Here is a 15,999-nt window from a genome sequence, read left to right on the forward strand (position 1 = left end):
TTGATTCATTAAACTAGTGTGAATGAAGTAAAACGCAACTCCAGGTATGTTTTTGATGATGTTTAAAAGCTCGAAACAGTCAATTTAGCATAGTATGTCTTTTAATAATGCAAGAAATAAGGATTTTTTTTTTAAGGATGGACACAAAAACGTGATACATTAAATTATAGCTTCAATTTAATTAATATTGCCAACGTAAAACTTTTGTCACTTGTAGCCTTACTCACAGTACACAGAACTTTGGTAACTGGTCCTTTTAAATAATTCTCAACTTACCCAGCCGCTTCCTGTTGTAGTCGTTTTTTAGAGCAATACCAAGTTTGAATAAAACATTTCACTGCAGAGTGCATCTGTAAATGCCCGAGCACTGCAGCGAGAGTCCACGGCTTTTGGTCTTTTACCACATAACCGAGATCTTCACACTTTAAGAGTCAAATGCCTTTGTTAAAATCATGGTGTGCAAACAGTTTCTTTTTGTTAGTTCCAAAGCCTTACTGAAGAAATGTATAATCGTGGCAGGTGTTCTCCCACCAACCTTAACTCCACCAGGATTATGGAATAAATAAATATTGCATGACATCGTACAGTTACTTTAAGATTCTAATGCAATATTGATTATTTGTTTTTGTTTGTTTAGATGGCAATGTCTACTAACTATGTACATTGAAGTTGTGTTGAGACGTTTTGACCCCAAGTCGCAATCAGTAATGATTATTAATAATATACATGTATATTTCTCTTTGTGGTTGGCCAGAATCCTCTGTGAAACAATGTCCAAATAACGGCAAACATTTTAAAGTTCTTCAATTAACTTAAAATTTATCTTGATTACATTATGTTTTTACTCTCCAAGAATAATAAATATATTTGTATTATCTCAAGAGCAGTACCAATTTTTTTCTTCCATTGGCAGTCTTGTTTTAAGATAGTCAAAATAAACCCGACTCAAGATAAACACTGCTTAATTAAAGCAATTCTTCTCAAGATTGTAATTTTTTCCCTAGTGCATGCCATTAGCTGGACTGTTTTCAATGAACAAAATCTACAATTACTCACAAGCTAACCAGGGTTAACCATCTGGGCCCATTTAAGTGCTGTTTCATGACCGGTGTGGCCCGAGCATTTTATACCAATCTCTCTGAGCTCCTTTCCGCTTTCGTAGCCTTAATGACACAACGGCAGATAACACCGCTTGTGACGCCCGCGGGTGCTCTGCGGTGATCTGGACAAGATGCCTTTATCAGGAGGTGAAGGGAAGCATGTAAGGTGCATTAACCCTGACCCTACCTCGAGGTAAACACAGTTTCATCTGTTTCGCCAAGACAGCTAAAAGCTGATTCAGCCCATAAGCACTCCCAGCAGGATTCTGCCGTCAACCTGTTAAAATATTCAACATCTCAGGCCTGCTGGCGACAGAGATCACAGTGTAATAATTAACAATGAAGAGCTGGAAAGTGGAGATAAAAAAAATGCTGGGGGCAGAATAAGTCAAATGTATTGCTTTTCCACTTTATTAAAAAGCTGTTTGTTGGGTTGTATGGGTTAATAGAAATGGAGTAAGATTTAGAAGATGAATCTAAGATGGCAGTGCTTTGGTCTAAAAAGGTTTCTCTTCCGCATCACTTCCTGAATAGGAGCTAACGCCTCCGCGTGATTAGCCTTGACCAAAAGCGAGATGCCGGAGGAGGGAAAGAGGAGCTAGAGCGGAGAAAGGCTGGGCTGAACCTAACTTGAGAATTCATGTGGTGAAAATAGAGCGGAATCTCTTCAGAATTCATCCTTTGAGAAAGCTGTAGGTGGCGCTGCCAGCTGAACACAAACAGTTTGTTTCCTAAAAGAATGAAGTGACGCCCTATGTGAGATTTCTATCCGGGCGTAGACGCTGCAGTACCACAGAGCGGCCACTAGTCAATCTCAATCGACAGAGGGGGAGTGTCTTATCCAGTTCATCTACCAGATCCATGGTTTACTTTAACCAGATACAAACATTACAAACAATGAAGAATAGTTACATCTTATAACTTAGTGTGTAGTTTTTGTCGAGTAAATTTGGTTAAAATCTAAATTTGTATTAAATAACCCTAACTCTATGACATAATGAACTTTAGCTAGATTACATGCATTTCTAGGAATTGAATGAACAAATAATTATTACAAACAAATAGTTTATTAAGAATGATTCAGGCTCATCAACTACTTAACTTCCAACCCATTTATTAAGTAATTCCTAATAAACTACTTGTTCATTATGGTATCAAGCAACAAGAAATCAAGAAAAAAATAATAAGAAAATAAAAAAACATGCACACAAAAGATAATCAAATCCAGTAAGAAAACTACAAAGTAACAATTATTATTATAGCATTAATCTGTCGCCACGCCAATCAACTAGGATTGGGAAAGCCAGTTTAGCACCCAATGTCATTCAATACGTAATGCAATCTGTGAGAAAATGGCTTCGGTGATGAGAAAGCCGGATTGAAAATATGATTTATATTTTCTCTCCATCCCATTCCCATTCTCTCTCTCTCCCTCTCTCCCTTGACCATATATCATTTCACATGATTAAGATGTGTGCAACCATCTTCTCCAACGATGCGAAGAGACACAGCTCCTTCACCTTCCCACCACCGCTCCCACTAGTTATCGTTCACCCAGACTGGCAACGGGTTCGCTTCTCTCTAATCCCCATTTTCTAATTACCAACCCACAGCCAGTCGTTCATTGCAGGTCCAGTTCTTTCACATAACCTTCCATCTCGTTGAAATGCATTCTAGCCACACTAAAGACATCAATTAAACATATCCTTGGGTTTCAATCTCAAACCTAAATGCAATTAGATGTTTGCTTGTGTTCATAAAGGATTTTGCTAATGCATGCGCGAGCTCGGAAAGTACTATTCATTGCTTTGAAGGCATTGTGGGTCTAAATGTATGCATCTGATTACTGTTAGCATAATGGATGTCACTTTGAGAGAAAACCGGAGCGTTCTAATTACAAAACCTTGCTCTATTTACACATGGTGGATTAAAAATTTCAACATACAAAAAAATTAAATAAATGATGAAATTGCAGTGAACTCAGATCAACTCGTTTAAAACGCATACTTGGTTCTGTAGATAGTTTAGCAGAGTATAAATGCAGTCATTTAGCAGCGGTCTAACATTTAACCAAAAGCACCGCACTCTAGCTATGTAAGGAATTAAATGTGTCATAGGTGTTTTTGTAGTCGCAAACCCACAAAAATGAATTGAACACTGTTTGGATTTTAAACTATGTTCATCCAATCGTCCATAAAGGCATTTTCAAACAGATAAAAATGTATTTATCACATTAACAAAGTGTTGTTAGTAAGTTTAGCAGCTATGGTTCCATTTATTCTTTACGGATTGCAGATGTCATGTCATAGCACATCATCCAGACAAATATCTCCAATTTTAAAGACATTTAAATTTGTGTCTGAGTTGCCGAGACATTTGGAAGCTGACTGCAGTGGCATCTCCGTGGGAGGCACAAATGCTTGGAAACAGAATGTAGGCCTTGATTATGAAACCTCATTTGCATTGGCTCGTATAGAAATCAAGCAACGATACTCATGGTGCTACGAACAACTAGAACTATTCTCTTAGTTTAAAGGACACATGTTTTTTCTCCTTTAAAATAAGTTATAACAGCAACTCTACTCTGTTAGCCAATACGTACGTCACATGCATGCATTTAATTGCTGCAGTTCATAATGCTAATACGCTTGTCATGCAACAAAGCTATTTTTATGTTGGGATAAGCTTATGGGACTTAGTGCTGCAAGTTTGTCATTCTTCTTGCATAAGCTGTGAGCATCGGGGGCAAAGAACAGTATGCAGAATTTAAAAATTGATGACTGGCTTTTATATTTTGCTAGCCTCCCGCGGTGCTAGCACGTCCTACTTTCCTGACCTCACTCAATGCAAAAAACCCTTTGTGTTCCGATGCCATATTTATAATTTATAGTCTTTATATTAATGAAAGTTGTATGCATCAAAATATAACTCAATAAAGATCACAACTGAATTACATGAAATATATCAAGGTAGGTTGGCAAATTTAACGGATACGCGTGCTGAGAGTGCAGGTAGAAAACATACGCAATCATAAAATACATCACAAAATGTATGTATTTTAACAAACACGTTACCAAACCTGACAGGGGCGTTACAAGGGAATGGCCAGAGGGGCACAGGCCACCCCACATTCCGAGATAGACATACATGTGCATCATTCTTATTATTTATGACGCTTTATGCCCAAAACGATGACATTTCAGTGGTAAATTCTGGAAAAATGTATTACATTTTATTGAACTATCATGTTTTCTACATTTGTACAGCACTTTGGGCAGTGGTGGCAGTATGTTAAATTTGCTTTGTAAATTAACTTTGACCTTGGTGCCACCCTTGGTCACAACCAGTGAAAAGTCTGGACACGCCTTGACACAACACGATGAAAACATGTGGCAAATTTGGGCTCAGAACAAGTCAACCTAAAGGCTTGCAGTTCAATTGCTGCTTTGCAAACAGTATGTACGTATAAGAGAAGAGACAATCAACGCTATTCCTTTGTCATCACGTATTAGACCTTGAAACGTTTTTTTACAATGGAACACTCCTGGTTGAACGCATGATTACATTGGCATTACTTTACATGAATAAGTATTGTGTGTCAACCCTCTCGTTGATGGGCAAGCATCCAACACACTGCGTCACCGACATCTCCGCAGAAGAATTGCAGCATCAAAATCCACTTCATCCAATGTTTTTCATGTACCGAAACGACAATTTAAAGGCACGTTTGTTGTCACTTACTTAGACTTGACAACAACTCTTCATCTTACTTCAGACAGAAAGCCCTATTTGCTCCCTGGGATCTCTCACCAGTTCCATTTGGGGAATATTTGCGTCTTAAGTCTAAAATGGTGCCCCTTTGGGAGGCGTTGCGTCAAACTCTAGCACTAGCAATGTCATGGCAGCGCAATTAGTACATGTGTGCGAGCTTGAGTGTGGGTCTACCCTGGTGAATTGTTCCATTGTGATTTTTTTTTTTTTTTTGCTATGGCGCCCGAGGGAAGCAACGCCGAGCGGCAGGTGTTGAAAATCCTCCGTGTTTTTCGTGATAATGAGATCCCAGTGCTGTACGAAAAGCAAATGAAGCACCGGTGACAGTAATAAAGTCAGAATACTATAAGGAGATAGTGACAATTAAAAAAATAAATGGTGACAAAAAAGGAGAGTGTAGTGTGTTGAGTTTCCACGCACCAAGCAGAGGGTAAATGGCTCGAAACTCCCTCAACTACGAAATAGAATGTTTTAGAATGACTCCAAAGAGGCATATACAATGTCTGGATAATTTGATTTGTGACATACTTTACTTAATTATCTACTTATGTTTTATATATATTTGTTTTTAGTTGTGTTTTACAAGGATTTTACTGTTCAGCAGGGAAACAGAGTCGTCAAAACATGCACCTTCCTATTCCTACTATATTATAATGATTGAAATTAAGAAAATAAAAAAGGCGTCACTCTCACACACAGACACACACACACACACACACACACACACTTGCTGCACTCTTTGAGCTCTAGATCTAAATAGTGAGTTTACATAAATAACATAAATACTAACTAACTCTGCTGTTGCACAGAGGAAGGAACATATTAACTGATGTTATTAATATTTCCCCATAAAAAGTATTAACAGCATAATAATGGTTTGGAAGAAAGGCAGATTATTGTCAATACTACAGATGTGTTTTGGTTGAATAGTGTTTCCATAATTACCATATTTCTTTTGAGTATTTGCACACAAAAGATTTGTCAGAAAATTATGAAATGAATAGATTTGCCTGGTAAATTTGATTTGTTACGTAACATCCAATTTTGTACCAAAAAGATAGAGTAGAAGTGGCATAGTTGGTTGAGTGTTCCCAAACAACAGGATGGTAAGTGGTTCAAATCCTGCCAAACCATACAATATTGTCACAAGATACAGTATTTCAACATTGCTCTAGCTATGCACATTGCTGCTGGTTGTTTGTAGGAAGTAATGGGATCTGGCATATAGAACAAGATGTTAACTGTACTAATGAGATATATTCTAAATTGATATTACTGAATTCATGTGAAACAATTGGACGTCTTCAACCTCCTGCCGTCTCCTCCCACTCCCCGTCTCCGCGCTCACATTGTGAAAATGACATTTCTGAAAGTCTAGCTTAATTTAAAGGTTGCGGTATACTTATAAAACCATTAACATCTGCAAGAAAGGTTAGACCAGAAAAAATGACTTAAATGTTATGTTTCCAATGGATAGGTTTTTAAAGATATGTGCTTCTCTTTGGAAAACGTTCTTTCTGGTAATTTAAAGGTGCACTATGTAACTGTTGCAAGTTTCAGTCTTGCATATTAAAAAGAATACTATGAAAAATAGCAAGATTGTTAGTTTTAATATCAAACATTGCAGACAAAGTAAACGTTACATAGTGTACCTTTAAATCTTTCAAATACTGCCAGTAGAGGGCGCATTCACTGGACAAAAAATACACATAAAATGACTACTTCTAGCTGTAAGTGATACATATTTTGTCGTAAACCCAATGAAATGATCAAGCAAAGGTGCAGGAAGTTAAAAAAACATATGAAATCATCACCTCATGATGTCAGCAGGTTGCCATCTGACTGAATATGTAACGTTTTTCAAGCATATCAATGAAACCGAACCTAGCTTCAGCAATGTTTTGTTTTTATTTTATGAGAACAAAAATACAAGATGCAGTGCTGTGCTTAAAATACTTTCATTCAACTTACTGTGTCCAACTTTTTCATGGGTAAAATTGCTTTCGCCACAATACAGTTTATTGTAAAAGTAGCGGTACCGGGTTGAAATTGCTCTGTGTCTAAAAAATAAAGTGTTTTTCTTCATTGCAAACTTTAAAGTGCAGGTGTGCTGTTAGCATGCTGCTTATGGGAGTGTACCAACACCCAGAATGCATTGTTTCACACCAAGAAAGTCGTGAAACATGCTTATTAACTCCGTCAGGCTGTATAGGGTCTTGCCTTCATTTGTCTGTTGTTGGTTGATATTGCTTTTTCAAACCTCCAAAACATACGAATCAACCTCCTCTCTCTCCATCCCTCACACGTGGACCATCCGTAATTTTTATGATCAGAATGAATAAGTAATTGTGACCGCACTCCTACTTCATCACTCCATGCGTGCGAAGAATGTCCGCCGCTCTGCTTTGCTTTCCTCTCCTCTGTTTGCTCATTTTTCTGCGCTCTTGTCCTCCTGCGCCTGCCCGGCTCCCGTCCCGGCAGAGATCTCTATCGCCCCTGATTTATCTCATACACAATCTCGCTCGCTTTCACTTTGCACTTTGCCTCGCCGCCTTCCATCTTACTCCGGGCGCCGTTGCCCTTCCATCAGAGGCAGAGGAGGTACTCAAAATCTGGGCAAAAAATGAAAAAAATATATATTTTTAGTCGTAAAAACATAACTGTTCAAGCTTTTTTACCTACTGTAATCACTACTATTTAGTGTTGTTATTGCGTTTTACTGTCCACTGTATAATGATTTAAGGACATTTTTGTATGACATGATCCAACTGAAAAATCCTGAGATATGTTGGCTGCCTGAATGCAACATTATGTATTCTTTATTTGAAAATGAAATGATATGTGGAGAAGGCCTGGACATTGAGAGAAAATAATTTGTATCCTAATAAATAATATAGATAATATAAATAAGCTGTGTTTGCTTTGTTTGATACACGGAATTTTTTTTACACAATGTTGATAGTGTCATATACTATGTACTTACTGTGCATATGTACTACTATTACTACTACTATGCTTGCTATGACTACTAATAGAACAACAATAACTTCTAATACTTCTACATGACAAATTACAGCTAGCACTCCTACAGACAAATACTTGAGTTTTTCTACTCGAACTACTAATACTTCCCTCATTCGTCCAGGAGTGGTACTTAGTTGAATCATCTGTACAATATTTAGTTTTACTTCCATATGAAAAGTAATTTTCTATTGATTCTATTAAATATGTTGAAACGTCTTGATTTCCAGATGACACAGGGCACCTGAGTACATAACATCTACAAATAATTCAATTCAATGTATTTTTGTAATAATTATAATGATAAAAACAAATAATAATGCTACTACTACTACAACTACTACCACTAACCCATCATGAAGTTCCTGCGTAAAAAAAACAAATACAAAAGTTTCAGGGAAAAAAACTCTCCCAAGTCAATTATAATTGCATAACTTATCCAAATGAACTATTTTGCACCTCGGCCTTTCTTAATCTCCAACTGTCCCCAATATGCCTCGCTCTGTCCTGGCTCCATTTGGAAGAGAACAGCTGAGATGAGTACACAGCGTGCATGGGCATTATGAAATTGCAAACGTGCAGAAGAGAGGAATTGACGTACAAATTTAGAAGTTGACGTGGGTAAAAATCTGTACAACGGACAGAGAGGCGATGGAGGATGAAATTGATAAAAGGAATCTGTCATTAAAATGAATGCATAATTGAATTTACACCTAGATATGGCTTTTTGAAATTCCCTTAAATGTAAAAGAAGTCGTCATGTGCAAATAGGGCCTTTTTAAGAGGAGTAAAATAGAAGAAATAACAGCTTTTTCTATTATTAAGAAGAAAAAAATCATAGCAGAAATACACCCATTAGTCTTTTAAAACATGCCATTTGGCTAATCTTGTGTGGATAGGAGGAAGGTTTATAGTAAAAATGTGCAAGTTCTTGATTTATAATTATTTTGGATGTTTGTAACCCATTTTGTTGCCAATTTCTTAGTTGCAACTAAAAATAACACTATATTTACACATGAACTTGAACATTTAAGAAATTGAGTTAGAAATCCAACATGGCTGCGTTTGGTGACTAATAAACATTTACGTTAATAAACTAACCAATTGGATGCGCAGTTTGATTTGAGCACTTTCCTAGTTTGTTATTACTTGATTGAGACGTTACTGTAGATGTTACGTTACTGATACTGTTATTATACTCTTAGTTAGTTTAAAAAATATATATATATATTTATTGATTTGGTATTTTGTTTTTATATTGTGTTTTTCATGTCGCACCTTATCACCAAAGAAAAATCCTAGTTTGTGAATCTTGTTTTTATTCACTGACAATGACAATAATCCTTTATTCTGATTCTGGTTTTCCGAAACTTCTGTGTGTGCATCATTCTTATTATTTATAATGCTTTATGCCCAAAATGATGAAATTCCAGTGTTAAATTCTGGAAATTCTCATCTTAAAGATCCGAAAATCTCACTCCGAGGTCTAAATATATTGTATTTCATTAAAGAACGGCTTCCGATAGTTTGGTCTTTGTTTATTACAGCTTTGAAATTAAAAGCTTTTTAGTGAAGAGTCCCCAAGTATATGCTCTTCATAAAAGGCTTTGAATCTAATGACAGTATTTCTATGAGTGTTACAATAGAATGTTTTGCCTATTTTAATATGGAAGGACAAATATATACAATTTCCCAATCTTCCTGACACATTCCCTTACATATCAGCCACATTAAATGATGCATGAATACTTCCAAAGCCATTTTCTTTCACTCTTTTTAAACTCTTTTCAAACCAACCTTCTTCCATCAAGCTGAACCACCCTGCTGACAAACATTTTCAAACTATTATTGAATGTGAAGAAGCCAAGATACATAATTCTGCTGTTTTGCTGAGCGAGTTTCCTGTATAATTGATGTGCTTTTCTATTCCGTTTGATCCCTAACAAACGCTCGACATATACGCGAAAACCGTCAAATAAAAAGCGCCCTCTGTCCTCCACAAATATTGCATAACTTCTTCACCCCTCCTGGTACTCCGTCACGCCTTCCCTTGCTCCTTTCGCATCCATCCGTTTTCATTGGCTTCTATTTGTGTAAACAGTAAAATCCGTCCTCGATGTTTGCCTCCCTCCTGCCTCCTACCACCTTCCCACCCTCCTTCATCTCTCCATCCATCCCTCCCTCCCTTTCCTCTCTCGCACTCTCTCCCTCCCTCTCTCTCATCGCGTTCCGACCAACCAGACACAAACACTTGCCTGTCTCCTCTCTGCCCTGTGTGTACCGACGGCAAAAGAGTGCTCTATTCTTCTTTCCCGTCTATCTTTCTACGGAGTCTTTGCCAGCGTCTACATCCTTCTATCTTTTCTCAACGACAAAGTGTGATCCAAAGCCGGGTGTCGGTCCGAAGAAGAAGAAAGAAAAAGAAAAAGAATATACATCTCGTGGAGGAAGAAGAGGAGAGGAACTGTGCGGGCAGGAAGGATGCGCTCGTTGCTGCAGCTTCGGATTCAATTAGCATGAATTTCACAGCGGAGCCAGCAGCGGCAGTAGCATCGGCAGAGTCGCGCGGCGAGCCAGGAGCAGGAGGAGGAGAACAGTGTCCCTGTGCCGGAGCTGCGCGAGGAGGACCACTGCCTGCCTCTCCGCTCCCACGCCGCTCCGTTTAGAAAGGGGGGGAAACAGCAGTCTACCGCACGGATCATTGCCTGGGAAAAGAAGTGCGTTGACAAGTCTGGGAATCGTGGATCGCTTTGGACTCCTTGGATTTCGTATGTTCTGGCGGCAGTATTGTTGATTCGATTTCTGATTGCTGACCCTTTTACCCTTTATTGGACTTAATCTGAGCTCTTTCGGGGATCCCAAGCGCCGGAGACGGGATTTTGGACTGCTCGTTCGTCACAACAAACCCCCCCCACACACACACGCCTTTTCGATCTCCGAGTTGCACCCCTCTTGGCTTCGACTTCTGATGTGATTTTCAAGTACGGAATAGTGATTCGTCTCATCCAGCTGCCCTGGATTACGGGTGGAAGAGCGATTCTTTTTGGGGGGGAATCCAGACGAACAATTAAGTTGAAGTAAAGGGGATTTTTTTTTGTGGAGAAGGAGCTAAGATGGAGTCGAGTTTGTTAATCGGTGCTGAGATGCTGTGATTGTCGGAAACAACGAGGTGCTTGGGGAAGTTGTCCATAAACATTCAATCATTTAGTAGAGGGAGGTGGTTCTTTCAACTCGTTCTAAGCTTGTGGATACCAACGCTACTCTAGACTGTCGGATTTTTTGGGTTATTTCTTTTCTGGAAGGATTTTTGTTTTTCCTTTCTTTACGGAATTTTAACGGATCTTTTTTTGTCTTGGCTTACAATTTCTTTTCTTTTTCCCCGTTTTTGTTTTTTCCAAACCCCTCGCTGGAAGGCAAGGGGGTCATGGGCGCCGAATTCCTCTGAGATGTTCACTTCCTGTTTGTGTCGTCTGAGGGGGAGGGGCCGCTTGCTCTTCCTTTTAGGCCCCGCCCCCATGGAAAAGGAGGTGAAATTGGAAGTGGAAGTGGTGGAGGAGGTGGACAACGTAGGTTCGCAGCAACAGATCGGGCAGCAAGGGGCAGCGTCGCCGGCTGTGTGGGCCAGTCCGGCGTTCTTGTTCCGGCTCGTGCTATCGCTGGCCCTGCTGGTGTTCCCGTGCCCCGCCGTAGCCGCCCGCGTATCCTCCTCCCTCAGTACCACGCACCACGTCCACCACTTCCACAATAAGCATGGCACCGTGCCCATCGCTATCAACCGGATGCCCTTCCTCACACGTGGGGGACATGGTAAGAGATGCCGTTATGTCCACGCGTTTGGGAATTTCATGCTGTGTTGTGGTTGTGGACTCAGGAGTTGGCGGTAAAATGTTTGAATACCACTTTTGTCATTTTTCATGTAGTTTCAAACTTTATTTTTGGACACCAAAGTGACCCGTATTGAATTCTACAAAAAAAATCCAATGGGCAGTCTTGTCAAGGGGTCATTTCTACCCATTAATAGGAAAAATCTACATAAAAAAATAAATAACCCATTTAACAAAATAATTCATGGTATTTACATAGTTAGGTAAATAGGTTGTTCTTATATTGTGTGACTGCATAGTAAGCACATTATGTAGAAAGTATGTAAGTTGTAGATAGTTTGCTAGTTGTTTCATCTATGGGTTGTGTTGTTGATGCTTCTTGGCTAGGATTCCCTTAAAAAAGAGACCTCGGCATCTCAACGGGACTTTCCTGGTTAAATAAAGATTCAAATTGATGAAAAATATGTAAATACAATCATATGAGTTACAGATGACCCCATGGCTCTTGTATGATACACTTCAAAAAGTAGAATATCGATTGTTTCAGACACGCATTGTACTTCAAGCTCTCAACGGTCAATTGAACCTTGACTTGACAATACAAACTCATTGGCAGTTTTGAAGGACTGCTGAATCCATACATTACCTGCACTTACATTAGAGAGGCAACACTGTTAGGTACTTATGGTGACACTTTTGAGAACCACTGCTGTAATCATCCCATTATTGACAACAAGGATGCACCCACTCGATGGATTGACATGATTGTAACGGGTCAAAGAGAGTAAATTTTTCTTCCAGGGTTTGATTTATGGTGGCAATGATATGAATTTCTAGTTGAGCACATAAGCCTGGCCAATTGCTTCATCCATCTATTGATAGTTTTCATGTGTGGAAAGGCTAAAAGAGAAGCCAGTCCTGGGCAAAAGCAACCTCCTCCCTATAGGCCACACACTTGATTCATGTCCCGAGTATTGGCCACCGATGTTACCAGAAGCTATCCCCATATGGTTTATTTTCAAAAATCCAGCTGCCTCCTTGGCTTATTCCAGCCACCATCTTCCCCAGACCTTTGAGCGTCATCCAATCACTACCCACTGCTTCTTCTTGTTAACTGTCACCCACATGGAGAATTTGAACCAGCCTACCTCTGCGTTAAAACCTGGTTTTCTTCCTCACGTGTCACAGTACATGTTGTGCAGCAGAAAATCCATTGATAATGGCTTGAACGGCGGTTACTTTGTCCCTCTTTTCTCCCAGCGCATGTCTCACTCGGAGTGCGCTAAGCTGCCTGGAACATAGCAGTCTCCATTGCACATTGATGACTCCTCTGATGTTATGAGAATAGCAATTTTTTTTTTGACCCTACTGGCTTTTCCCATTAAATTCCTTTTTAAGTTTTATTACGTGACAGGGTAACATGTATGGATTATTCGGTTTGCTCTTGCGCAATTTGCATTGGCTTTACATCCTGTTTCTCCTGCTAGTCTTCTTTCAGTAAAGACATAATCTTGTATCAATCACCTGGGGGTAATCAATAGCGAAGGCAGTCTCGGTTAGCTCGTTGCGGCTGCTGAAATTATTCACCCATTCCCCCCCTTTGGTCCTCCGCAATGGATTTCTCCCTCTCCATATTCTCTGCACTTGCGAGCTTCATGCACACAGCCTATAATGTGACCAGGCACACAAATGAGGGCTAACCCATGTAGTGGAGGAGACAGCTGGGAAAGGGAAGGGTAGGGATGGGCATTGTCTCTGTCAATGACAAATTTATGAGGCAGTCAGTAACGGTGCTCAGTGGACCGTGATGACTGGCTATATCCAGGAATTGATTTGACTTTTATTTTTCAACTTGCTCATTTCGTTCCATTATTTATTCGTATTCCTGTCAGGTCGGGTTTGGGTATTAATATACGTATGAGTCTATGGAAAATCTAAAATGATTATGTATCAAAGATATGCGGGGAAATCATTCAGGCGTTGCCGATGTGTGGTTCTGCGTTCAAATGTAAGAGTTTGTTTGGACATATTGAATCGGCGTTTCAATGCAAGTATAGTGTGCCAATATATTTCAAATGCAGTTACGTAGAGTCTAAATAATCCTCTGTAGAGTGGTTGGGTATAATGTGGGGTCAGAAGGATTGAAAATGGGGTACAAATGACCCACAGGCATTGTCTTGAATATGGGCTGTCGTTGTTGATTACATTGTTGTTCATTTTGACAACATTTAAACCTCTTAAACTCAGTACTGAAAGGTAGTTCCAAAATCATTGCAGGAGATAAACTGAATGTGTTTTTCATTCAATTCAGCAAAACACATCACTGTAGTATATCAAATAGTCGTATGCTTTCAGTGCTCCTGAAATACATGAGAATGATTAATTTAGGTAATAGAGATGTGTTTTTTTTTTCATGATGTATTCAGATAAAAGGTCACTTTTAAATTCAGATTCTTGTTTATTGGTGATTGGACTGAGTGTGATTATGGAGACTGGGGTCCACACTACACGACTGGACACTTTTATCCTACAAAATACAATGAATTATTGGCAAAAACTATTTTATAAGTTCTAATAATTATAATGCACCATTTTTTGTGCTTTAGTAATGCTGTTGTGTTTCCTGACTTTTAATTGTTTAAACAGCATCATGTGACCACTGGCCAGCCAAAAAACGTTTTAGTGCAGGCAGTGATATTATCTTACTTTGTCATTTGGATCATTTATGAGGCAGACGTGAGTCACACGGTAGGAGAAAGAGGGCTGAAACACGTGAGCGTTTGTTTATCCTTTCAGCTCTGGTTTTAAGCGTAAGAGTAGTGCATGTGCCCTTTCTGTATAATCAATCTGATGTTGAGGCAGGAATAATAAGCATACACCTTGCTGCTGTCATTGTTTGTGCATTGTACTTTCTGAATTTAAATAGTGAACATGCTGCTTTACCAAAATCTGGCTTTTAATTCCATGATGTTTGAATGACTGCGATTGGAGTCTAGTAGCTTCTTTCAGCGGTCCAGACTTTGCAATTTGAATGTGAGTTCAGTCGTGAATGCTCTAAGACTGAAGCATCTTCAACTGACTTCAACTGGAGATGACTGAGAATGACTGGGAATGACATAACACAACAGAAGATTTTAAGAAAATCTGGCTAAATGTACTGTGTCCAAAGCCTTAGGGTTGGACTAATCTAGCTCCAGCATGTATATGGCCTTTAGATTCAAAGTGACTTCCGAATGGCAGTCAAAATGTCTCAATTTCGACAACAGTGTCCAGATAATGACTTCTTGGAGTTATATACACTGCATTTTATGTCAGAATAAATTCACATTTTGTAAGTAATCCGGTGTGTGGAAATCTATTCTATTTAAACATATACTTTAAATAAAGAACATAAATAACAGCTAGCGGTTTTAAAAATCCCTCTCACTCAGTTTATTCGACTTAACCCTATTGTGAACCTTTATACTGTTACATTGCTTTTACACCCTAAAATAAAGTTGTATTCCTCATTTGCAATTCACCACTTAATGAATTCCGTCGATATAGTGAGCATTCACAAAGATTAACTAACATTTTAGGATTTTGAACTGAACCTGCCCTGCACCCACTGAATCATATTGGCCTCAGATTCTTTCAGGTGTTAAATGTTGTTGTTTGTTGAGCAGCTACCATGACCTAAAAAAAAGAATTTTGTTTTTTCCACTTCCAGGTTACAGCTGCATGAAGAAAGGAGAAAAAACATAAAACCCTGGAACATATTTTTTTTGTTTTTTCCTGTATTGATTTCCTTTCTTGGAGCAGGGCCGGCTGTCAGCTTGGGTTTGAATGCAACAATAAACAAGGGCACACCATACAGCTTTTAGATTTCCCGATGATGTGAACGCCTCACGGACTGAAAGATGAAATACCTGACAGCGCCGATTCTGACAAATAGGGTGTATTTTTTTATGCAAAAATGTCATTCCATGTCCTGACACTTTTATTGCTACTTCTTGCATGAGCTGCTGTCATTTTTTCAGTAAACTCTTGGTGCTTTAAATCATTCATTTGATTTATTTATACAGGGAAAACCTAATGAATACAAATAAAAATGATATAATACAAGTGCACCGGCGGGTAGTCCTTGACCAGTTCTTTAAAATCATTAAAAGGTATAAAATGTAAGAAAATTCAGATTGAAAGTCATTTGTGATGTAATCTGCAAACCATTTTTTAGAATTTGTATCAAACCCAATTGCATCCAGACGTATCTTGATTGTAAACTTGCAGACAAAATAGTTTTC

General features: G+C 38.8%; 1 protein-coding gene across 6 annotated transcripts in view; it reads left to right on the forward strand.

Moving 5' to 3' along the window:
• The window catches only part of nrxn2b (neurexin 2b), a 1,099,331-nt gene that overhangs the window by 766,985 nt on the left and 316,347 nt on the right, over window positions 1-15,999 (forward strand). For 2 of the 6 annotated variants that reach the window (XM_072459238.1, XM_072459239.1), the window contains exon 1: window positions 10,257-11,699. The exons of the other annotated variants lie outside the window; for them this stretch is intronic. In XM_072459238.1, the coding sequence (XP_072315339.1) occupies window positions 11,339-11,699 (361 nt within the window). In that variant the 5' untranslated portion in view covers window positions 10,257-11,338. Of the gene's footprint in view, window positions 1-10,256; window positions 11,700-15,999 lie in introns of those variants that run through there. 6 annotated transcript variants of the gene reach the window in all.

Source organism: Eucyclogobius newberryi, unplaced genomic scaffold (genome assembly GCF_026437365.1).
Source record: "Eucyclogobius newberryi isolate DKJ021-1_F unplaced genomic scaffold, fEucNew1.0.hap1 SCAF_22, whole genome shotgun sequence".
Taxonomy (NCBI): Eukaryota; Metazoa; Chordata; class Actinopteri; order Gobiiformes; family Gobiidae; genus Eucyclogobius; species Eucyclogobius newberryi.